Genomic DNA, 25,357 nt, shown 5'->3' on the forward strand with positions numbered 1-25,357 from the left:
AGACCCTAAGGGATAAAATAGCCCAGCTCCGGCCTGGCGGGCTTCCGGAGCGGCCACTCGAGCGTGACCAGGTCACGGCCCTGGAGGATTACAGACTCCAACTCAAAAACCTCCTCCTGCACAAAACGGAGAGGAGCCTCCAGATGGTGAAGCAGAAATATTATGACAAAGGGGATAAGGCAGATAGTATCCTAGCCTGGAAACTATGGGAAGTCCAAAGAAGCAGAATGGTCAAGGCAGTGAAGGACGCCCAGGGGACGATAGGCTACTATGCTCCTCACATAGGAGAGGCCTTTCGCCACTACTATGAGGAACTATATACCTCAGAATATGGCGAGGGCGATGCCCAGATAGAAGGCTTCCTGGAGTCCATACAAGTCCCGGCCCTAACACAAGAGATGTCGGAGGGGTTAGAGGGTCCGGTAACCGAGGAGGAGATAGACAAAGTGATAAGTGGGATGAAGGTGGGAACCTCCCCGGGGGAGGACGGTTATACAGTGTACTTCTACAAGAGGTTCCGCTCCAGCTTGGCCCCACACCTGGCGAGGGTCTTCAATTCTGTCCTCGAGGGAGGCACTCTCCCTGACTCCATGATGGGCGCCATTATAGCAGTACTGCCCAAGGAGGGGAAAGACCCGGCAGAATGCTCCTCATACCGCCCAATATCGTTACTGAACACGGATGTCAAGATCCTGGCCAAGGTGGTGGGGAGGCGGATGGAGGGGATAATGCCGAGGTTGGTTCATGGGGACCAGGTGGGCTTCATAAGAGGGAGACAGGGGTCGGACAATATCCGAAAAACGATAGATCTGCTCCACTTCGTACAGGAATCTGACCTGGACGCATGTGTCCTCTCTCTAGACTCCGAAAAAGCTTTTGACAGGGTGGAGTGGAGGTACATGGAACTTCTTCTCCAGAAAATGGGCTTCGGGTCCCATATAAGGAGCTGGGTATCGGCACTCTATAGAGCCCCCACAGCGAGGGTCCAGGTGAATGGGAGGTTGACCGAGTCCTTCGCACTTTCGCGAGGGACCAGGCAGGGTTGTCCCCTCTCCCCCTTGATATATGTCCTAACGATAGAACCATTAGCTATAGCGATCAGAGCGCATGCGGGCATCAGGGGGATTAGCAGAGGCGACGTAGAGTTCAAACTCTCCCTCTTTGCAGACGACATCCTTGCTTATGTGGTGGAACCGGCCGCCTCGCTCCCCCCCTTTCTGTCCCTGGTGTCCACATTTGGTCGCTTCTCCGGACTGAGAATCAACACAACCAAATCGGTCCTGCTCCCAATGAAAGTGCGAGACCCCGAGCTGGACCCCCTGGACAGGTTCGAGGGAATCACGGTGGGAAAGACATCCATCCGATACCTGGGAGTCCTGCTAACTAGGGACCTATCCAAACTAGCCTCCACTAACTATGACCCTATAATTGCAGGGATCAGGTCAGACTTGAGGAGATGGGACAAGATGATCCTGTCCTGGTACGGCCGGATGACAGCGGTCAAGATGAATATCTTACCCAGGCTTCTGTACCTGTTCACAGCGCTCCCCACCACCATCCCAGAGCAGACCTTCAGGGTCCTACAAAACGCAGTCCAAGAATTTATATGGCAGGGGAAAACCCCAAGGACTGGGAGAGCGACCCTGACACTGCCGAGGGAGGAGGGGGGATTTGGGCTCCCTGATTTCCGCCAGTACTTCCGGGCTGCACAATTGAGGGTTCTCTTGGAACACATGAGAGAGGGGATGGGGACATACTGGACTTACTTAGAGGACATGGACGCCCACCCCCTGAAGGTTAGAGACCTCCTGTGGGCACCACGCAAATCTATCCCGGGGAAGTTAAGAAGACACCCGACCCTGGGAGTCCTATGGGAAATTTGGAGGGAGGGCCCACAGACAGCCTACCTCACTTCATGGCCGTCCCCGATGTCCTCCCTTTGGGGGCTCCCCCTTGATGTGGGCGGGAGGGGATTTCGGAATTCCCAGACCTGGTCCGACATGGGGATGGAATGGGCTGGGCAGATGTTCAGGGAGGGGGAGTTTCTCCCATACGAGGACCTGAGGGAGGCCCTCGGCGGGGGATCCCTCACCATTTTTGAATACCTCCGCCTCAAGGGCATATTGTGCGACCAATCTTGGGGCCAAAACTTGAGGAGGCAGCTGACCCCCTTTGAAAAGTTCATAGATACAGTGACTACGAGAAAGGGTGCGGTGTCGAACATGTATAAAATCCTGAACACTTTTAACCTCCCCGGGAGAAGGGGCTTCCGCTCATTCTGGGACGATTTGGTGGGAGAGGTCATCTCGGAAGACACCTGGTCGAGAATTTTCAAAATCGCTTTCCATGGGAACTTGTTCACCGCAGACATGGAACATAATTTCAAGGTTTTGCAGGGGTGGCATAGGGACCCAGTAAAATTATCTAAAATGTTCCCGGGTGTTACTCCAATGTGCCCGAGGGGTTGTGGCCAGAGGGGATCCAGGAAGCACATGTGGTGGCTCTGCCCGAAAGTTCAGGTCTTCTGGGGAAGAGTTCGGTCCTGGATCGCGGAGGCATCGGACGAGCCTCTCTCCCAGGACCCTCTGTCAATGTTGTTGGGAGTACCCCCGGAAGACTTGGAAATATATAGATATCCAAGGATGATGGAAACAATGCTGCGAGCGGGGAGGGTGGCCCTGGCTCAGAAGTGGAAGAGCCCGGAACTCCCCTCCAAGGAGGATTGGCTGAGGAAAGTAAAGAACATGTTCTTGATGGACAAACTCACAGCTCTGGTGAACAACGACTCAGGGTCTTTCATGGCACATTGGTATGGGGTGCAACAATCGTGGGGATGGGATGTCCACTGACTTGAGACACTGACCCACACCGAGGGAGGGGAGGAGGGCCTGGAGCCCAGCTGGGCCTGCCTTGCATGCCCACGACCGGCGAAACGGCACCATCGACCACGGCCGGAAAGAATGGTCACCCACCACAGCGTCTCCTGAACACAGGGAAGGATAAAGCCGCTCATTGTCTCTTTCGTTTGAAGTTATTGCAGGATTGCAGGGGGGAGGGGCACTGTTGGGAGGGGGGCGGTGGGAAGGGGGGGGTTAAGGGTTGAATGGAACAGTTAATCACCTGGTGTGCCTAATGGGTTATTCAGCCCGGTTTGTTAAATTTACAAAATGCCAATAAAACCAAAGTTTAAAAAAAAAACAAAAAAAAAAAAAAGAGACTGTCGCAACAGAGGCACATGAGTGTACTATGATTTTGGCAATGGAGCTTCTGATCAGCAGACCTTCCTTTCACAAACAGAAATAACCGCACCATTATATTTCTAAAAATCAAAAATGTTCAAGCCATCCAACCCATTATCAAATCATATTTTGTTACAGTAGTGCATAGGCTACAGCAGACAGCTAGGCGTTCAAGGCCAGACAACCCAAGAGTGTATGCAGTGAGAGATGCAGTCTACAAGGTAATGTGGGGCAAGGCTATGGATTGATTCAGAAACAAGGAATATACACTTGACGAGGGAGTGATTTTGCATTGCAAGCCGTACCTAGCGTTGACTGTACGTCGAGGTGGGAGAGGTTTGTTGTAGCAGGTGTGTGTGTGGCGAAGTTAAATACTATGTTGAGTGTAGCGAAAGAGTGCAGGGCAAAGCCCCAGTGCAGACTAGAACACTATCCTAGAGCAGTGACCAGTGGTAAGAAGGTTTCAGACATGGGTGACAGCAGTTTCGGTGAAGTGTACATTGCGGAATACTGAACAGGCCTTTCAGATAGTGTGTGTTCCTCAATGTAATTGGGTTTAAAGACAACTCTCTTGAGGATTTTGGAGTTGTTGGGTAGAAGTGAGCCTCCAATATGGGTATGACCATAGGTGCCTTTTAGCAGGCTGGAAAGATGCCAGTTGATAGAGTTTGACGTGGGGGTGGGGGTGACAGCAAGTTAAAGGAGAATGTTCTTCGAGGGTTCATGAGATGAATAGGAGCGTACAGTGGGTTAGCAGAGATATAATACATTATATAATTGGTTATTTATAACGCGCTTAATATGCAGAGGTTTCTAAGCGCGGACCCGGGGATCAAACCTGTTTGGCTCTGTGACGTCTTGCTTCCAAAGCGAGCATGTTGCCCCTGAGCTATCCTCCCGAGACAGAGAGGGGGGTCTGCGTCAGTTCGGCAGTCACAGTAGGAATACATTGGATGTGACAGTGGAGGGGGGAGGAGGAAAGAGGAAGGGCAATGCAAAGGATGGGAGACACAGTGTCCCGTATTTTGGTGATTTTAGAGGAGGAGTAGAAGAAGCAGCGGAGAAGCAGCTGGTGGTGGGGCCCAGTCTACACATCTATGCATTCAGGACACACACACTTATTTGCACATGTACACACCAGGTTCAATGCAGCGGGCTCCTGGCCAGCTCAGGACTATTATAGTCCTCTCACTATGTTCCATGCCACCTTCTCAGTTGACCATCCCAGAGCATGGACCCACCTTTTATTTGTTTCGCCAGATTTAGCTCAGGCTCTTTTGGCAGGGATGTGACCTCATTTGTCAAGCTTTTCGAGCCCCAGCATCCTGTCACTGGCATTGGAAGGCACTGTGAGGGTTGCAGCGCTGTCAAGGCAGTGTGGTGAGTGATAACTATGGCAGCGACTCTGGCAACGAGAGGCAAACCAACGTACCACCTGACCACCTGACCGCTCGCACAATACCAACTTGCCCCTACTGCCTCTACTTCCTGTTCAGCTTTTGGCACAGCTATCGGGCGGCGAGGGGGCTTGTCCGCGGTAGGTGCGGGACGCACCCCATTCCATACTGCGAGCTGGTTTTTACATTCCACAGTTCCACAGTTGAAAGTTACTGGTAGCTGCGTGTCCAATCCATCTATGAGGTGAACACCAGACTCTGGCTAGAGGATATGGTGTCGGCTCTCCTGGTGGCCAAGGGCCATGGGCTAACCATGGCGGCCTATGCGCAGAGGACGTACAGCCGGCATGGCTCTGTAGATGAAGCTGCCTGCTCGTGTTTCACCGTCTGCTGGGTCTGGTGGCGTGTCGCCTGCCTGTGCGCTTACCAGTGCATTTGCATTGTGGCATGGACCACGGCACTTATTAGCTGCAGGTTTGTCCGCTCCGGGTGCTGGACTTTCCTTCCCGTTCTGGCTAGCCTTGCTAGTTCTGGTGCAGTGCATCCACCGCGCCCTGCCCTTCCTCTCTCATTGTGACTGCCATTCTGCTTGTGCTAAGCACCCCCATCAGCCTCAGCCGTCCATGGCTCATTCTAGACCTCTTATCATGGTGTCTCAATCCAACTGACCATTTCTATGCTCCTTTGCTTCTTCACTATCACCATCTTGCCCTGTTTGATGGGGTTATAGGTCAAAGGATCGAATACAAAGGATCTAAATGCAAAAGGGTCGAGTCAAAAAGACCGAAAACAAAAAGGTCGAATTATTATATATATATATATATTTTTTTGGGGTGGTCCCCCCAAAACCCACATTTTTGGTGCAAAAAACCACTTTTTTTCCTATACCTATACGGAAACCCCAAAAAAAATATACATTTAAAAAAAGGCATTCAACCTTTTTTTTTGGTCCTTTTGACTCGACCCCATTTTATTCGATCCTATTGTTTTAGGTCCTTTGACTGGACACCGTTTGATGGAGATGCTTGGGTTCTACTTGATTTATGAAAGCTGGTGATGACCACTTTGTGTTCTTGGGTCTGCAGCTTGGATCCTGCCATGTTTCGCATTCAGAGTCATTCATTCTGCTCCTTCTTCATTCACTTTCTCTCTTTACTTTTTACACCGAACCTCCCTTGAACCTCTCATCCTTCTCTGTCTCTGCATCAAGGCTGTAATCTTGATAACGTTACCTACCCTGTAGTTTATTCCTCTGCGCCCTCTACTCTCTCTATTGCGCCAAGGAATGTATGCACTTTGTGCAATAAAAGTACATTTACACTTGATCTTTTTCTTCGTGTCAATCTACAATTCCCCAGCCGCACTTAAAATTGGATTTCTCCTCTTAATTCTGCTCTCCCGCAGCTCTGATTTCCTCCCCTGGCACTGGTAGCCACATTGCTATTCCATTTCATTCCTCGTCAGCCCTTTCTGCATTTTCCTACTTCTCTTTATCTTTACCTCCTTTAAATATCACTTCACTTCTATACACTATAATTTCTCTTTTTTAATTCTCTACTGCCTTACCGGGTCCCTGTCACCTTTCTGTGACTCTATTGATTCTTTGCCCTTCTAAATCCTCTTTCTTTCTTCTTGGTGATTTTAATTTGCATCCATCTTCTCTCTCCTCCTGTTCTTTTCTTTCCATTATTGATTCCTTCATCTGTTAACATGATCTACTTCCCCCTCTGATATCTCTAGTTCATCCCTGGATCTGAGTTGTGCTATCCATTCGACTAAGTCTTCAGTTTCTGCATTTCCTTCCCTTCTTTCTGACTGCCTTTTTCTCTCCTTCCCTTACATTATCCCTTCGATGAGTTTGTCTCCTCGCCTTCATGCCTCTTTTCTTCATTGTGAGCTGCATCGTTTTGATGATCCTTGTTTCGTGTCTATTCTTCACTTGATACTTTTTCTTCTCTCTATCCAGATTCTTCTTCTCTTGGTTGTTCTTCCACAATGTCTCTTCATCCTTCTCTATTTTTTTGCCAATTCTCATAAACATCCTCAACCCTGTCTTAGCCCGTCTTTGCAAATCCCCGGCAGACAGCTGCCCAACCTTGAAGGATCCTTGATACAATCCCTTTGTCCACCTAATCTTGCGGCGTTGGCTTCTTTCCCTACCCATTAGGATCTTGGTCTTTCTCGTGCTAAGCAACGTTACTTTGAATCTCTTATGTGTGCCCTTTCACCCCACTTGTGTCGTCTTTTCACTCTTCTTAACACTTTCTTGTCCCCTCACGTTCCTGATAATGACTTCATTCCACACTTTTCGCCTCTGACTTATCATCCTATTTTACTTCTGAGGTTGGTAATCTTCCCTCTTCTTTCTCTTCTGGCCCTCATCACTCCTGTTATCTCTCTCTGTCATTCCACATTATCCCATACTTTTGGAAAACTCACTATCTCTTTTTCTTCAATTTCACCTATTCTTAAACAGCCTTGCCTTGACCCTTCTCTTCCCTCTGTCGTCCTATTCTCCACCTTCATTGTCAGTCTAAACATATGGGGCATCATTACAACTCTGGCGGTAGCCGTGCCGTTAAAACATTTTTTCCGGCACCCGCGAATCGGCAAGAACCGGGTCATGCTGAGCTCGGCGGACCCGGTAATTGCCCGTTTGCGGGTGCCGGAATCAAGGGTGTCCCAATCCCCATTCTGCCCCATAGGGCTGAATGGAGATGGTGATGTCGGATGCACCGGCACATTCAGAGTTGTGCCGGTGCATCCGACGTGCTCTGCTCGCGGGGGCCGTTACACCCGCCATTAACTACCGGGCAGGTTGAAATGGCATCCTCAAGCAGAGTACGCAGTACGACGTTCTGGGAACTATGGTACTGGTATCCTTACTGGTACCGTAGTTCCCAGACCGCCATGGTTGTAATGAGGCCCATGGAATATTCTGTTTACTCTCTGCTTTCTTCATACCTGGAAACAAACACTCTCTCTCTCTCCCTCTTTCCTCTTTTGCAATCTGGTGTTTTTCTGCTCAATCCACAGAGTCTGCTCCCTTACATGTCGCTAAGCTCCGTACTTCCTCTCATCATACGAGACAATGTTCTCTATTCACTGTTCTTGATGTTTCCGTTGCTTTTGATATGGTGCATCACTCTGTCCGGTTCCCTCTTGATCTTCCTACTCGCACATATGCTTTATCTTGGAATTCTTCTTCTTCTTAACAACCCTGTTTCATGTTCCACAAAACCCAATTCTTGGTCCTTTTTTACCCTTTTCTTCATATATCACCCCCTTTCTTCCGTTATTGGCTTTTCCTGTCACCTTTATGCTGATGATGCTCAAATCTTTCTCTCGTGTTCCTTTTTTTTCTCATTCTCCTCTTTTGCCTATTTCTGACTGTCGATGAGCTATTAAGATTTGAATGCATTCTCACTCTCCTCATTTTAATCCATCTAAAGAGAGGTTCTTTTGTTCTCTGCCCATTCCCTGTATGACTGCTCTCCTCCTCCATCTCGATTCTCTTGCCTTGTCTCCTTCAGTTCATGATCTAGGCGTTACTTTTGACTCCTCCATTTCTTTCTCGCAACACATTTCTATTCTCGCTTGATACTGTCACTATCAGCTTAATAATATTCGCAGAATTCTACCGTTTCTTTCTTTCCCAGTTGCCAATGATTGGTACCATGGTATTTTCACACCTCGATTACTGTTCAACCCTTTTCATGGTTTGCCTCCTTATGCTCTTGTTCTGCTTCAGTCTATTTCTAATAATACTACCCGTTTACTTTGCCTACTCTCCCCTTGTGCACAATCTCACTTTTGCTTCCTCCCCCTCTTTGCCCGAATCTCTGGAGCGGTCTTCCTTTCTCTGTTTGTTCTTCTCCATCAGTCGCTGCTTTTCATTCATCTCTTATTATCTCCTTACCACTTCCTCAATGAAATCATTCCTCATGTTCGATCAATCTTGTAAATGTGTCTAATATGTGTACCTGTTCATTTAACCGCCACCAGCTCTTTCTTGAACGCGCTCTATAAATTCAAGTTAATAAATATAGACAAAGTCTTCAGTGGAGTGAAGGGAGGATATCAAATGAAGCTTGGTGGTGGCGAGCGTGGCATGGAGGGTCATGGACAGCTTGGGAGGGTGCAAGTGGAAAGACGATACAAGATTGGCGAGGACGAAGAATGTGACAGAGTTCAGTGCCGTGGTGTGGGCTACGACCGAGTCCTAGCATGTGGTAAGAAGAGTTGGGGAGTGAGGCCTTCAACAGAAGTGTAAGTGGATAAACACGGCTCTCCACAGCCTTTCTTAGTTAATCGAGGGGAGTGTGTGAAGGTAATGAAGTCTGTATGGTGGGCAATGTCAAGCAGGGGTGGATTAGCTTTTCACTGTCAGTCATAACAGAGAGTTTGAGATGATGGGAGGTAAAGTGACTGGTGAGTAATGAGGTTTTATTACAGACACATTGGACACATTTTGGGTAGATAGTTTCCCCAGAAGGTCTTTATCCATGACTTTGTACTTGCACCCCAATCTAAGAACTATTTTGTTTGCTGACTTCAAGTCATCAAAAATATGGGATCAATGCAAAATAGAAGGCGTCAATCAAGCTTTCAGCGCCGGGTTAAACAAACCCTTCTGAGATCCTGGAAGGAGAAAAAGAGATCCCAGCCGGAGGAACGGATCAAGGAAATTCCCACATCACCTACCCTGAAAAGAGTGACATCTAGATTTAGGAATTAAAAGACATCCCAGATATCCGCACATGGAAGTGGATATTTTGATGCTGTTCCATTAAGGTGTGAATTTCATTGAAAGCCCACCACTAGCTTCCCAAATCTAAGCTAAAAGCAGATGCAAGTCTTGTTGTCATAAATCGGAATTGTTGGGACTTTATTGGTTGCATTTCAAGTTGATATCCTAATTTTCTTAGCTTTCTTATATTGTTATATTGTGAGATGTATACATTGCACGAGAATCCGTCTTTGTATGTGTTCATTTGATTTCCATAGAAGGTCCTACATAACAAGATCCTTGAGGGGAAAGGGAAGCGGCGTGGAGGTGACATGTGCAGCTTGAGACATGTGCTGTTGCCCGCCCTTTTGAGTGGTCCAAACATGGACTCCATTGTGCGCTCTCTTTCTTCAGCTCGCTTCTGGCCTCACTATTGTTCGTCATAACAAAAGGGGAAGGCGATGACGAAATCCATTCAACTTCAAGGACTGACCCCTACGCCCAGAATACAAACGACTCAAGTGTTAGATTCTCCCGCTCACATCAGCTGCTACCCAGCATTTATCAATTTATAGTCATCCCTGCAGGTGCACCATCTCGGTGATGGTATCCGACCATTGCATCGAATCCAAAGCAGCGACATTGAAAAGAATGCATTGAAAAAAAACATCAAATGCATTTTTTTAAATGGTAAAGGGTTTAGTTTAGTAAAAATGTGTTTTAATGTTTTAAAGATAGGGGTCCTGGGGGGAAACCCCCATTAAAATAAAATACAAAAAATGTATTCAATGTTTTTTTTTCGATGCTTTTTTTGTCAATGGTATGGTTGTCGATGGTTTGGTTGTTGATGGAATCACTAGGAACCCTCAGTGATTAATGGGGATTTGAAGAATTACATCAACTGTTCAGTTTGTGCTCTGGCTGAGTTCTTTTTTATTTATCATTAATGCTTGATTGGTGTGCCTGGTAATTAGTCAGACAACACCAAAAGCCATATGTTGCAAGCCATTATTTTTTCAGCCACGCATAATGCCCCTAGAAATATGCAGATAAATAATAAAAGAAGATGGGTTCCAATAAGCCTCTATCTCCCGGACATTCCATTTTGGTCAGCCTAGCGCCCTTCCTCCTCCCTCAGGCTAGCAGGTGATTTGCAGAACTTGACATCTTGAGTAACAGTCAAGCTCACACCCATGCCCAGGGCAACCATCAGTTGGGCATAATGACTCAATGTAGCCAACATGTCCGATGCCCTCCTCAATGATCTCCTCGGCCATCTCCACAGCCTTTGCCTTGTGAGTGGTTACCACGTTTTGGTCAGTGTTTTGCCATGATTGGGAGAAAAGCCAGAACAGGACCCCAGTCTAAGCTAGAGCCCTGGTCCTGAACTCACCCCATTGTGACTGACACACTTGCGCATCCTGGACTGCTTCCTTGCTCTAGTGGAGAGCGCAGCTGCTGTATCATCTGTCGCACTCTTCATTCCAGAAGCCAACAGCATTTCAACAGATGGTCTCTGTAACACTGTTCAGAGCGGTGGCACTTGTGTACATGCCGGAACTCACAGCAATGCTTCTCAGGAATATACTTCTAGTTGAGCCTTGCGGGTGAAGTCTGTGAGTTCCTGCTACATCGTGGCTAGACTGGGGGACTGCCTGCTATGCTGAGAATTCAGTCATCAATGTTCCGAACAGATTACATCAGTGCCTGTCAACATTACACGCCCACATCCCTGTAATCAAATCAAAGTGGCTACATTTGCTCTATTTTTCACACCATCATTTAGGTCTCACTGTGGCAGAGGCATTTGCTTGGCATGGGTTCAATTTAAAGGGTTTTAAGCTCGAAAAACTGTACCAACATGCAGGGGAGTTGCTAGGTCTGGAAAAGACCCGGGGCTAAGCTGATGTCGGAACTGTTGGGACTGGGGGCTAGCTAGTCTTTTGGCTGTAGCTCCTGAGATTCTATCCGGGGCTACAACCAAAAGATCAGGGGCTATAGCCCCCCTAGCCCCCCCCTAGCAACGCCCCTGCCAACATGGCAACTCAAGTTAGACTTGGAAAACTAAGAAGTGTTTTCTAACAACTTTAGTGGTGAATTCTGGGAAAATGATTATGGGCCTCATTACAAATCAGGCGGTCCGGAAATAACGGTGGTGGTAAACCCGCCGCCACCGTTGTTTCCGGACTGCCTGATCCCGACTCCTGCAGGCGGGAGGTGATGTTCCCGCCAGGTTTGACCTGGCGGGTTTAACACCGCCCGCCTGCAGGCGGACGAGGAAACACTGGCAGCATTACGAGATGCTGCCGGTGTTTCCATGATCCCCATTGAGTCCCAAAGGACTCAATGGGAATGGGGATTAACACCATTCCACCTCTGTGATTCCCGGAAAACCGGGGTTGTAATGCCCCGGTAATTCTGGGAATCACGGAGGCGGAATGGTAATACGAGTCCGGCGGTAACCAGGCAGTTTTACCGCCTCGGTTACCGCCGGACTCGTAATGAGGCCCTATGTCTATATATGGGCAAGGCAGCTTTTGCCGCTGTTTTGCTCGTAGTACCATTGTTCAGATAGCTGGAGATGTTGAGAGCGCTGGGGAGGATGGAGGAAGTATCCAGGTTAGCAGGAACCGAGTTGGTAAGTGGGGAATCATGGGAATATTATGAGAAATGGACATTTTAAGTATAGGGATGGAACTGGAGTGTTAGTAATATCAAATCGTTTAACACACAGGTGAAAGACTTCTAATAAGATTTCGTTAATATCTGAGCACTCAGGGATCTGGATAGACTGATATTAATGAGGAGAGATGGTTCGTGCCCACTGAGGATTTTCGCTCTGTACAGTAAGGATTGATGGTAAGATGTTGCATATAGATGTACTGAGAGGGCTAACAGTGAGACAGACGCTAAATAGTCTATACTGGGAGAATAAAATATAAAAAGGTGCTATTGGTCGAAATGTCTACTCCAGATTGTGATGGTTAGTGTATGTAAGAGTATTCTGTTGTTAAGTTGCTTTGTATATGTTAATGTTAATGTTAAAGGTATTTCTATAGCGCACTGTCACCAATGGAATTGGTCTGCAGGCGCTCAGGTGGATCTGCAAACAAGGAGGTGGGGTTGGATTAGTGGGTGAAGAGGGCATAGGAAAGTGAGAAGGTGGTGTCCTGTTGGCAGCTTCAGTTCGGTTTTCAACGTGCTGAGCTTGGGTGTGAATATAGGATTGATGCGAGTCCTTGTGTGCTGTTGGTGCGATTTATGTGTTGATTGTTTGTTGTTGTGATGTGGTGAAGTGCGCGCGGTTTGCTGTGAGAGAAGTGGTTGTGTAGGTTTTTGTGTGAGTTAAGTGAGCAGAAATGTGAGCTTTTGGTTAGTGGGTTATATGTCTGTTAATTCTTGTAGTTCTTGTTTTATGTATCCGGTTGTCATGCGGGGTAGGTGTATTCTTTCTTTCCTTGCCTGACTGTCTAGTTTCTAGGACGATGGTGTGGCTGGTTCCCAGCAAAGTCATTTGAGCTTAGTAAACCCGGTTGGGCGAGCATTATCCCCTACTCAGATAGTGGTGCTATATTATCAATCACCCACTCCTTCCTATCTATTTATTGTCGGTGGACCATTGCTGCCTGTCATTACACTGTGGGCCAAGGTGTTATTGATAGGTCGTCCTTGTCTTCTTTCCCGATTTATCTGTGGTCGCTCTTGGGATGATTCTAGGTGGTCTATTTTTCAATTGGTAAGTGGATATGTTGTAGATCGGTATATCCCTTATTTCTATTAAGGGTCGAAGGCTTAGGGAATAGGGAATAAGTTTCCTCTCTCAGCCTAGTTCCGCTGTGTATGCCCGTATAGGTATTATTTCTAGTTATGGGGTGTAGAGCCAGGATTTGAGGAGTTTTCTGAATTGTAGTTGATCTCTTGTGTTACGTATGTTCTTTGGTAGCTCGTTCCAGGTTTTTGGTGTGAGGTGAGCGAAAGAGGATCCTCAGAGTTTTCTTTTGATTTATGGTTTGGGTTCCAAACTGATGTCGCTACTGGATCTGAGTAGCCTTGTTGTGTAGTGTACGTTCATCTTTCTTCTAAGGAACTCTGCGCCTTGGTCGTGGATTGCTCTGTGCGTTATGCACTTTGATTTTAACTGGATTTGCTGTTTGATGGGTAGCCAGTGTAGCGTTTTCAGCGCTGGTGTGATGTGTTCTCTATGAGGTACTTTAAGGAGCAGACTGGCTGCCATATTTTGTATGCATTGGAGTTTTTTTAGAAGTCATTCAGCCATGCCTAGATATAAGCTATTGGTGTAGTCTAATCTGGACATGATGAGAGCGATGACGGTAGTTGTTTTGTTGGTGAATGACAGGAATGGTAGGATCCTTTTAGCCGCATGCAGGAGAAAGAAGCGTTTCTTGATTAGGGCGTTTACTTGTGGCTCTAGAGTGCGTTTGCTGTCCCTCAGGACTCCCAGGTTTTTTACAATCGACGATGGGGCTGGGGTTTCACCAAGTTCTTTTGGCCATGGGATGTAGAGATTGTCTTCTCCGTTTTTTGTGAAGATCATTATTTCTGTTTTGCCTGGGTTTAGTTTGAGGTAGTTTGAGTTCATTCAGTTGTATATTTCACGAAAGCAGTTCTCTAGTGTACAGTTTTCTTCTTGTGAGTCTTGTATTTTATGGACTATTTGTGTGCCGTCAGCGTAGTTCTAAGAGGTGAGGCCATGTCTTTCGATGATTTTAATTAGTGAGAATTGGGTGAGAATAAAGGTGAGAATTGATTACATATACAGAGAAAGATTTCTGTATTTCAATAGATGGCTGGAGGCAGTTAGAATTACCTACTCCTGAAGAAGAGTCATGGGATATACTGAAAACGCGTCAAGAAAGTAAAACATTACCAGAACAGGAAATCTTAAATATATGTACATTATCGAGGGTCCACGATACTGAACATATTATGTAAATGGTGATTCTTACACTTGTGTGATCTAACAAAATTTGTAAATTTCTTTATATTGATGTTTTCTTTACTTGGTACAAGTATTATTTATGTACAGAGGTTTTTTTATTGATGTTGAACATTAGAGGGACAGTATCCTTGTTTCTGAACAAAGTTTTCCACTAAATGTATGTTAAAATTAAAGTATAAATATACTAATGAAAGAAAGGAATGTCTCTAGAATTTTGTATTTAAATATCTATAAAGAAATGTTGAACATTTCCTATATGATATATTATTTATGAGTGCAGTATTGATTACACTAATGTGTGAAGTGTAACATAAGCATTGATATTTAATTTAAGTCTTAGCTTAAGACTGACGGGTACTGCACTGATAACTTCTTTTGAATGTTTTATAAACAATTATATAAGTACGGTTGTGAATAGCACTGATTTTCTGTGCATCCTGCATACTCTTTGTGATACTCTTGGCATGAACCACGCCTGTTGTGGCCGTGAACCCAGGAAAAAGGTTAATGTGCTCCAAGTCAGTGAGCAGAGTCTCAAAGGCAGGACCTCAGAATGCAGGGGCCTTCGCGTGCTAGACCAAATAAGATAGAGACCCGAGATCCAGGCTGTGACCCCCATTAAGGATCACAGCTTTCTACTAGAACATGATACTGTCCAGAGGCAATCTACACCATTGCTAGAATGGAAATTGGAAAAAGGAGCTATCCAACAGCAGTGAAATGTAAAATGTAACTGCAGCGCTCTGAGATGCCAGCCCCCAAATGAGCCGGTTTTCTGGCAGTGGGTAACTGATTCCAGGATATGGATGCTGGGCACTCCCTTCGGGGCAAGTTTGGCTATCATATAAGGGCGAGGAGAAGAGAATATTGAAGTGTGGACCTTCCCCCTGAACCCCTCGTCCATGACATGCGATCAATCATACCTGCTGGGCTCTTCGCTTGTCCGCTCTCTGGTTCTGGTGGTAGATCCGGCTGAAGTTAGACACAATGACCGGGACCGGCAGTGCAATCACCAGCACGCCACTCAAGGAACAGATGGAACCAAAAATCTTTCCAGCGATGGTGTTGGGCACCATGTCCCCATACCTAGAAGAGGAGACACAAAAGGGAGGGCGCTGTGATTAGCTTGTTCTGGCATTACCCGAGTGCCTGCCCTCATAGCATCATGTCCACAGAAACTAGATTAGCAGTGTCTCTTCTTCGCCACTAACATCATGCACGACTGATATGGTCTCACTAACCACATATGCTAACAACACATATGCAATCCTACACTCTGCGTCTACACTTGCTGGTACAGATGTGCAGCACATCACATACACATAACCGACAAACACTACCAAAAGTTACTTGACATCTGGCCAAAACTCTGTCACAAGTCACTTGACACCTGGCCAACGGGGCTTCCATTTTGTGTCATGTTCCGTATTCCTATAGGTGTCGGTCTCACGTAGATCAGTCTAACTCTTTCCACATTCTATAGAGACTCTCTGATTTACTGCACTAACACATCTCCCTAAGCCAGACAATTGCACCCCATCCCCCCTAAAAAAAATTATAATAATAAATACATATATGCATGTGGTTTACTGAGCATGAACATACAACTAGATCAGCCACGAGTAACAAATTCTTAGCTGAAAAGAAACAAATTATCCGGCATCGGCTTCAAAAGTTTCAAATTCAGGTGCACCTTGAATTTGTTGGATTCCCCTCTGTTTTGCCACAGTTGATTTTGTTGTCAAGATCTTGATGCTTCTAATTAATACAGGTGTGGTTGCTACCCCGCACAGTGGCCCTTTCAGAGCCAGCGCCTATGGATAAGTCCCTAATACCCAATCACACTGGTGACCGAAGAAAGAAGAACCCTCCTTGTTCCCCTCAAAACAAAATGAAGAAAAAGGTCCACTGGCTTGATCTGCATTCTGTAATGATCAGTGGGTGCGTGTCTTGAAGACTGATCAAGGATGCATTTATTCACATAGGCCCTGGGGGGAATTACTTGAGAGAAGAGTACAGGCATTCTACTCATGCCTAAACATTCACAGAGACACAACGTGCACAATACTGAAGGCCTCTGGTTACAGATTTCCAGATGTGGACCTGTCTCTACCTTAACTACGATGGACAAAAGTGAAATAGCTGAATAGAACATAATCCAATCGAAAAACTAACAAGGAGCATGGGCCGGCACAGCTTTGGTGTGATGGTCAGAATGTGTTGTGTGCCTGGTAGAACTTGGTTCTGTAAATCTGAAGGGCCGGCACAGCTTTCGTGTGATGGCCAGAATGTGTTGTGTGCCTGGTTGAAATTGGCTCTGTAGATCTAAAGGGCCGGCACAGCTTCCGTGTGATGGCCAGTATGTGTAGTATGCCTGGTAGAACTTGGTTCTGTAGATCTGAAGGGCCGGCACAGCTTTCGTGTGATGGCCAGTATGTGTAGTGTACCTGGTAGAACCTGGCTCTGTAGCTAAAGAGCCGGCACAGCTTTTGTGTGATGGCCAGTATGCGTTGTGTGCCTTGTAGAACATGGCTCTGTATCTAAAGGGCCGGCACAGCTTTTGTGTGATGGCCAGTATGTGTTGTGTGCCTTGTAGAACTTGGCTCTAAAGATCTAAAGGGCTGGCATGCTTTAGTGTGATGACCAGTATGTGTAGTGTGAATGGTTGAAATTGGCTGTAGATCTAAGGGGCCGGCACAGCTTCTGTGTGATGGCCAGTATGTGTAGTGTGCCTGGTAGAACTTGGTTCTGTAGATCGGAAGGGCCGGCACAGCTTTCGTGTGATGGCCAGTATGTGTAGAGTGCCTGGTAGAACCTGGCTCTGTATCTAAAGGGCTGGCACAGCTTTCGTGTGATGGCCAGTATGTGTTGTGTGCCTGGTAGAACTTGGCTCTGAAGATCTAAAGGGCCGGCACAGCTTTAGTGTGATGGCCAGTATGTGTTGTGTGCCTGGTAGAACTTGGCTCTGAAGATCTAAAGGGCCGGCACAGCTTTGGTGTGATGGCCAGTATGTGTAATGTGCCTGGTAGAACTAGTCTCTGTAGATCTAAAAGGCCAGCACGGCTTTCATGTGATGGCCAGTATGTGTTGTGTGCCTGGTAGAACTTGTCTCTGTAGATCTAAAGGGCCAGCACGGCTTTCATGTGATGGCCAGTATGTGTAGTGTGCCTGGTAGAACTTGGCTCTGTAGATCTAAAGGGCCGGCACAGCTTCTGTGTGATGGCCAGTATGTGTCGTGTGCCTGGTAGAACTTGGCTCTGAAGATCTAAAGGGCCAGCACAGCTTTCGTGTGATGGCCAGTATGTGTAGTGTGCCTGGTAGAACTTGGCTCTGTAGATATAAAGGGCCAGCACAGCTTTTGTGTGTTGGCCAGTATGTTTAGTGTGCCTGGTAGAACTTGGCTCTGTAGATCTAAAGGGCCGGCACAGCTTCTGTATGATGGCCAGTATGTGTAGTGTGCCTGGTAGAACTTGGCTCTGAAGATCTAAAGGGCCGGCACAGCTTCTGTATGATGGCCAGTATGTGTAGTGTGCCTGGTAGAACTTGGCTCTGAAGATCTAAAGGGCCAGCACAGCTTTCGTGTGATGGCCAGTATGTGTAGTGTGCCTGGTAGAACTTGGCTCTGTAGATCTAAAGGGCCGGCACAGCTTTCATGTGATGGCCAGTATGTGTAGTGTGCCTGGTAGAACTTGGCTCTGTAGATCTAAAGGGCCGGCACAGCTTTCGTGTGATGGCCAGTATGTGTAGTGTGCCTGGTAGAACTTGGCTCTGTAGATCTAAAGGGCCGGCACAGCTTTCGTGTGATGGCCAGTATGTGTAGTGTGCCTGGTAGAACTTGGCTCTGAAGATCTAAAGGGCCGGCACAGCTTCTGTGTGATGGCCAGTATGTGTAGTGTGCCTGGTAGAACTTGGCTCTGTAGATCTAAAGGGCCGGCACAGCTTTCGTGTGATGGCCAGTATGTGTAGTGTGCCTGGTAAAACTTGGCTCTGAAGATCTAAAGGGCCGGCACAGCTTCTGTGCGATGGCCAGTATGTTTAGTGTGCCTGGTAGAACTTGGCTCTGTAGATCTAAAGGGCCGGCACAGCTTTTGTGTGATGGCCAGTATGTGTAGTGTGCCTGGTAAAACTTGGCTCTGAAGATCTAAAGGGCCAGCACAGCTTTCGTGTGATGGCCAGTATGTGTAGTGTGCCTGGTAGAACTTGGCTCTGTAGATCTAAAGGGCCAGCACAGCTTTCGTGTGATGGCCAGTATGTGTAGTGTGCCTGGTAGAACTTGGCTCTGTAGATCTAAAGGGCCGGCACAGCTTCTGTGTGATGGCCAGTATGTGTCGTGTGCCTGGTAGAACATGGCTCTGTAGTTCTAAAGGGCCGGCACAGCTTTCGTGTGATGGCCAGTATGTGTAGTGTGCCTGGTAGAACTTGGCTCTGAAGATCTAAAGGGCCGGCACAGCTTTTGTGTGATGGCCAGTATGTGTAGTGTGCCGGGTAGAACTTGGCTCTGTAGATCTATAGGGCCGGCACAGCTTTCGTGTGATGGCCAGTATGTGTAGTGTGCCTGGTAGAACTTGGCTCTGTAGATCTAAAGGGCCGGCACAGCTTTCGTGTGATGGCCAGTATGTGTAGTGTGCCTGGTAGAACTTGGCTCTGAAGATCTAAAGGGCCGGCACAGCTTTCGTGTGATGGCCAGTATGTGTAGTGTGCCTGGTAGAACTTGGCTCTGAAGATCTAAAGGGCCGGCACAGCTTCTGTGTGATGGCCAGTATGTGTAGTGTGCCTGGTAGACCTTGGCTCTGAAGATCTAAAGGGCCGGCACAGCTTCTGTGTGATGGCCAGTATGTGTAGTGTGCCTGGTAGAACTTGGCTCTGTAGATCTAAAGGGCCGGCACAGCTTTCGTGTGATGGCCAGTATCTGTAGATCTCAAGAGAATTGTTTGCTCTTTAAGTCTGGAGTTCCTTGTTATTTCAATAACAAGGAACTCCAGACTTAAAGAGCAAGCAATTCTCTTGAGATTCTAATGAAATCTACATATGACTGCTTGGCATTTTGGGGAACTGGATCTTCTAGAGATGGGTCAGGCTGATTTCCATAAGGTTGGCTCTCTCTTGTAAGGGCACAGAGGACCACAAAAAAGAAAAGAACCAAAATGCAGCTCAGAAGATATGCCACCAACAGCTTAGAACACCGATCACACCTTCTGAATGTTGCCATAACCATGGGTGGAATGGAGTAGCCCGACATGGGCCGCTGCGTCTCGCTGAGCCGAGGGGCTCAAGGTACGTCTCACAGAGGTAGCCCACGCAGGCAGCATTATGGCTGGAAAGACCTGTGCCACATAGTGAGACCATGTCCTCGTAGTTCAAGCCGGACTGCTCCTTAAGGAGTAAGGTCAGCCTGGTTTGCAAATGGGGCAGCTGGAGTGTCAATGACATTCATGCAACACAGCTCAAAGGGTATCAACAGGAGCTTACAACGCAGAGTCACAGCCTTTCCTGTCATAGCTTTGGGAACAGACACAGTCTGGAGGCGGCACAACCTGAAGCCGCGGCTCGCAAGTGACGTCCTGGAGTGGCGGGGGGAATACATGGTTGATACCCTCACGCATGTCTTATAATCCATTACACTCCTACCATGTCCCATCCTGAGCCTACAACCTGTGATCTGATCCGGAATAAAGTAACTGAAAGAGGAACCCGGAGGCTCCTGAATCTTTTGTCGCGGACAAGTCTACTACACAGAAACAAACATCAAAATAGGCTTCAAGGCCTTTTAGAAAGACACTTAACCTTTCCATAGCAGGGTAAGTGCATAGAGCATGTTTAGCCTTGATGGTGCAGCAGTCTCTTACTAGAGAGGGTGGAAAGAAGAAAACTATAGGCTCTATGAGAAAAGTGAAATTCAGAGTATAGGGCGACTTCACGGTCCCGCCAACTACCCCGGAAGTACTGTAGCAGGCCTTTCAGTCTTCATCCATTGGTATTCTCAGACACACTCTCTCCTTTCTCCCTCTCCCTCTCTCGCTCTTCAACTCTCTATCTCACTCTCTCTTAAGGAGAGGAAAGAGGAAATCTCAGAGGGGACACATGGAGTGCTCGAATTAAAGATAGCCAGTGTTAGCACATCCCTGTACCCTGCAGCCCCTTAACTAATGATAATAATAATTTATAATAATATTAATAACAGCAATAATGACACAGTTAGGGAAAATGTAGGGTGTTAATGGGTGGCTTTGAGAGGTGCTAGTTTGTAAGGGTAAGAGGGGCGTTCAGGCACTTTACCCATTCAGCCCTTGCCCTCTTCGCAGAGACTAAAAGGAGTGTAGATATTGTGCAAAGTATCATGGATGTTCTGTGTAAAATAACATTCCCTAGAGCAAAGATCAGTTACCTACTGGTTGTGGGCACTATTATTAAATGAGCAATTTCATTTCTGTAAATCAGAAAGCAAATTACACTCTGTAGTGGATACCATTAAACTGGTAACTGAGATTTAACAGCAGGCCAGTTCATCTGCAGGTCTGGTGCAAAGTTGGTCCCATGTGAAGCCTGCGTGGGTCAACTTTTCAGGTATCAAAGGTTGGCAAAATACATACCATTGGGTGGGTACATAACTGTGTATTATGGAATTTAGAGTAGCGCAGAGAAAGCAGCGCACTCACACGGCATCCCGTACTCTGGGCACTTGTTACCTTAAACATGCAAACAAACATCCTGAACAACATGCCATGGAGATAGGAAGGGGCGTTTGGTTTGGGCGCTGCCCAGACCAGCTAGCTGGCCTGCGTATAGCGCGTCGCTGTGGCTATTTAAGGGGGCAGGGAAGGTTCGGGAGCAGGCGACGGTTGAGAACGAGCGTTTTTCCCCGCCCTACCACCCCCTTTTTTAGGGCCTTACAAGGGTGCACATTTTCAGGGGCAAGGAGGAATTTATTAGGTCTTTTTGTTTTTCCCCCCTACACCGGGTTTCGGGAGTTTTTGGCATAAGATTAAAGGGTCTGGGGGGGTTGGTAGTTTTCGTGTGACAGGCTGGCGCATGAGTTGGGGGAGTTATGATGTAATGTTTTCTCGTTGCTGATGTGACAGGTCAGCCTGGCTGCAGGTCACAGGAAAGAGGAGTTTGGTGTAGAGGGGAGTTGAAGGGGTATGAAGTTGCTTGTTGCCGGGGGCATGGTCCACTTTGGATGAGGGGGGAGGGAAGCACAATGGGGGAATAGCGCGGGAAAGGATGGGGGTGGTGCTGTTTGCACGAACAGGTTACCCTGGGGGTACAAAGAAGGGGAACAGGTATTGAAGATGGAAGGGCATGGCCCCGGGGAGAAAGCGGGAAGGAAGGCTTGAGAAGATGGTAAGGAGACGGTAGGGAGCAGGGGATAGGTAGGGAGGAAGTTGAACCGATTTAATTATTTAATTGTTGGGGGAATTGAAAGTGTTTAATTATTAAATTTGTTTGGCAAGTTGTTAATACAGTTTTGTAGTCTGTAAGGCCAGGGAGCCAGGTTAGCGTTTATTTGTGAGATTTGCCCTGTCACATTAAATCGACCTTTTCCACTTCAAGCGAGTCTGGGTGTTTTTGTGCAGTAAACCCAAAAGATAGACACCTTGCAGCAAAGCATTAATTGTGGCACAATGAAATCGGGGCGGGGGCACTTTATGAGCTATGGGTACACATTTCTACACTGTAGACAAGCTTTTAGGCACAAGGATTTTGTCAAGTGACCAAGATCACAGAGATGGGATGTCTTGTGATGATCCTAACAGAGACAACGGAAGTAAAAAACATGCTATAACTGCAACTTGCGAAAAGCAAAATACATAGTCCAAAACGGACGCTTATTCGACTCTAAATGATTTTTGTGTGTCTGCATTGTGAATTTCAGGTGTTTAAGAACAGACTAAATCGGTGACTCACCCCCTGAAGTGTGCCTGGAATTGTATAGAATTCCAGAAAGACAATTTATTGGTTATTCCTATTCTTTCTTATTTAGGGTGACTGCTCAAAGTGTTACACTTGTGGAAACCCTGTTTTTTTAAGAGGCATGAACAAGAAAGTCAGCCACTCCAGAAAAAAAGAGCAACATGGCACTGGCCACAGCCCAGGAGCTTTAATTTGTAAAAAAAAATAATACATTAAAATATTTGTTTATAGGTAGCAAGGGAGATCACAGGGGTCGCAGTTGCCACCCTTGGCGACCCCCCAATGACGTCCCTTGGCTGAAGCCCCCCCCCCCCCCCCAGCCCATCAGTCTCCCGGAGATCACAGTAGCGAGATCCACGCGCAGCCCTGCAGTCGCAGAGGCGGCCTGCACCATCCCAGCCATTCTATCAATGGGACGCCCACAGCACTCTACCAAAGCACCTCAATAGCGGCCCCCAGCACCCCCACACTATTTTGGTAATGAGGCCGACCAACACAGCTCTGCCAGTCTATCTGAGTGCTGCGCTTCAGCGCCTCTTGCTGTTCCAGAGAAAACTCCCACACCCCGCAGGCAGTCCTGCAAATGCACCCCAACACCCGCCGGCTGGGCCACGTGCAATGGCAGGTGTAATTGGGGCCTATCAGTCTCCTGCCCGTGGTGACCCCGGCCTGGATTGGCCTTTTGATTTGCAGGCGGCACAGACGGGCGTGCCAGACCTCTGCCCCCTCCTGGCAGACTGCGCACAGCGCTCCCTTATCTCCCGAGAGCAGGGCCTGTCTGCAGAGGCGACGCTGGATGTTCCTGCGGGAATACACTGTCGCCGTATAAATCTTAAGCCCTGATTGTGTAGCCCGTGTGTAACGCATTAGCATTCATAGAAAAATACAGCCTGCTCCCTGCTGACTGCCGAGATAGCGCGGCGGGAAAGAGTTCCCGGCAAGTAATTGCTTCTTTCAATACCAGACAGATTTCGGTTCAGGGAATTAGGGCTTTCTTCCCTAAACGACAGGGTTCGTTCTCCTTTCTGTCACCTGCCGGCTTTCTGTCGACAAAGACACAGCCACCAGGAAACACCTGGGCGCGTGCGCGTGTACACTCACACGCACACATCACACACGCGTGAAAACCTTTGCCTTTACCAGAGGGGTGGGGAGACACAACCTTTGACCCATGTGATGTCACCATGGGAAACGAACGGATGTCGCAAGCATCTGCCCATTGGTGGTGCATTACTGGGCGATGACAACAAAACTAAAAAGTGACGGATGGAGGGCTGTGAATTAACCATAACCACTAGCATTTCTCTGGACAACCTTACATACCATAAATACAGCCAGTTTGGCCCACTACATCAGAGGTGTAGCCAGTGACAAACCAGTCTTGGTCCAGCCATCAATGTAATAGAATAGTCAATCAATCAATGTATTGCTTTAGTCGACATGTGTCTAACAGCAAAACATACAAGTAAAATACACTTTCACACAGTCCATAGAAAAATGGAAAACGTAAACATTTTTTTTTACAAGCAGAGTGATTTACGGATAAAAAGTTTGCAAGAATTGATCGTCAACAATAAAAGAAATAATGATTATTTAAAATTTAAAATCAATAATGTGACATCAGTGGCACAGACATATCCATCCATATGCTCAAATATTATTATTTATGACATTGCGCTCTGCCTACGAGCCCCAGTGTAAACGCTCCCCAGGGATGTCCCTCTGGCCCGTGCTCTGGCCACGTGCAAGCTGGTTCTACCAGTAACAACATCTGGAGCGGTAGACTTGCACATCTGGAGAGGTAGACTTGCACGTCTGGAGCGGTAGACTTGCACATCTGGAGGGGTAGACTTGCACATCTGGAGCGGTAGCCTTGCACATCTGGAGAGGTAGACTTGCACGTCTGGAGCAGTAGACTTGCACATCTGGAGGGGTAGACTTGCACATCTGGAGCGGTAGCCTTGCACACAGTGGCCGCACACGTCTTTCCCTCAGCGCGGCTCACATATACTAGCCTGGACCGAAGAAGAGGAAACGTATCAGAGTCTCTTTAGGACAAATGCATCCCGGGCAGAGATCCTGAACCCCATTATTCCCTGTAGCGGCCACACTAGTCATGGGGAGAAGTCCAAAGCGACATCTTATATACAGCGCTCTGTTGTAAGTGCTAATAATCACACCGATATATCTCTCTCTCTTCCAAAGGCTGATTTAAGTGTCCAGTAGTCTCTTGCCAGCAAGGGTCTGGTGGCAGAGGCCAGCCTACTGGCCATAGTCAATTCATCCAAGGTATTTTTGATCAACTTTTTAGTTCCTTGATTAATGAGGGCCGTGTTGGAGCACAAATAGCTCAAATCAAGTGAGAGCAATGATGACTTAATATGTGTGCCCTGTGGGGTAGACGTTCCCCTGGACCTCCAGCCTGTGCTAACAGAACCCCAAGAGCTTCACTGTATTTTGGTAGATGGGGAGAAGTCCAGAGCAATGTTCCCTCTAATTATTTTTCCCTAAGCGCAGAAATGCTTAGCATTTGTGCGCACATTCTTTTCCATGTGCGCAACTGAATAGCGAGGAAAGACACTCTGTGAGCATGCGTAGTTAGTGAGATACCATCTCCGAAGAGTATGGAAGGCAATTTCCCTGCCCCAACCAACTCAATTCTTGGCAAATCGGTGTAAAAGGAGCATCTTACAACTCTTTTTCCAAACATACAGGCTAAAAAAGACAAATATTTTATATGTGATTAAAAGGAGAGCTCTTCAACAAGACTTCAAGATATGACATAGTACCTACCAAACGTACTCCTGCGCAGAGAGAAAAATGCGCATGCGGAAAAAAAGCTTTGCATTCTCAGGATAAACAAAAGGTTTAGTTGTGGCTGTTTATCTGTCAGCACTGCTCAGAGACAAAACAGAAAGTGTTTAATGCCACTGGGAAAAAAACAAGTGTCGCTAATCACTGATGTGGCAGTCAAACAAATTCAGACATTGTGCAATTTTTGCAAATGGAATAATTGCAACTGAAAGGAGCGTGTCATTGGAAAACCTGCCAATTGGAGTTCTTGTGCCACTTTGAAGGCCACGAGAAAATGCCACTCATAAGTTGTGTAAGGACGATAATT

General features: G+C 47.1%; 1 protein-coding gene across 2 annotated transcripts in view; it reads right to left on the reverse strand.

The window, feature by feature from the left end:
• KCND1 (potassium voltage-gated channel subfamily D member 1) overlaps window positions 1-25,357 on the reverse strand; it is a 1,089,685-nt gene that overhangs the window by 223,443 nt on the left and 840,885 nt on the right. For both annotated transcript variants that reach the window (XM_069645487.1, XM_069645488.1), the window contains exon 3: window positions 15,249-15,411. In XM_069645487.1, coding sequence (XP_069501588.1) covers window positions 15,249-15,411 — 163 coding nt within the window. The remainder of the gene's footprint in view (window positions 1-15,248; window positions 15,412-25,357) is intronic.

The sequence above is a fragment of the Ambystoma mexicanum genome, chromosome 2p (genome assembly GCF_040938575.1).
Source record: "Ambystoma mexicanum isolate Mex_15411 chromosome 2p, UKY_AmexF1_1, whole genome shotgun sequence".
Taxonomy (NCBI): domain Eukaryota; kingdom Metazoa; phylum Chordata; class Amphibia; order Caudata; family Ambystomatidae; genus Ambystoma; species Ambystoma mexicanum.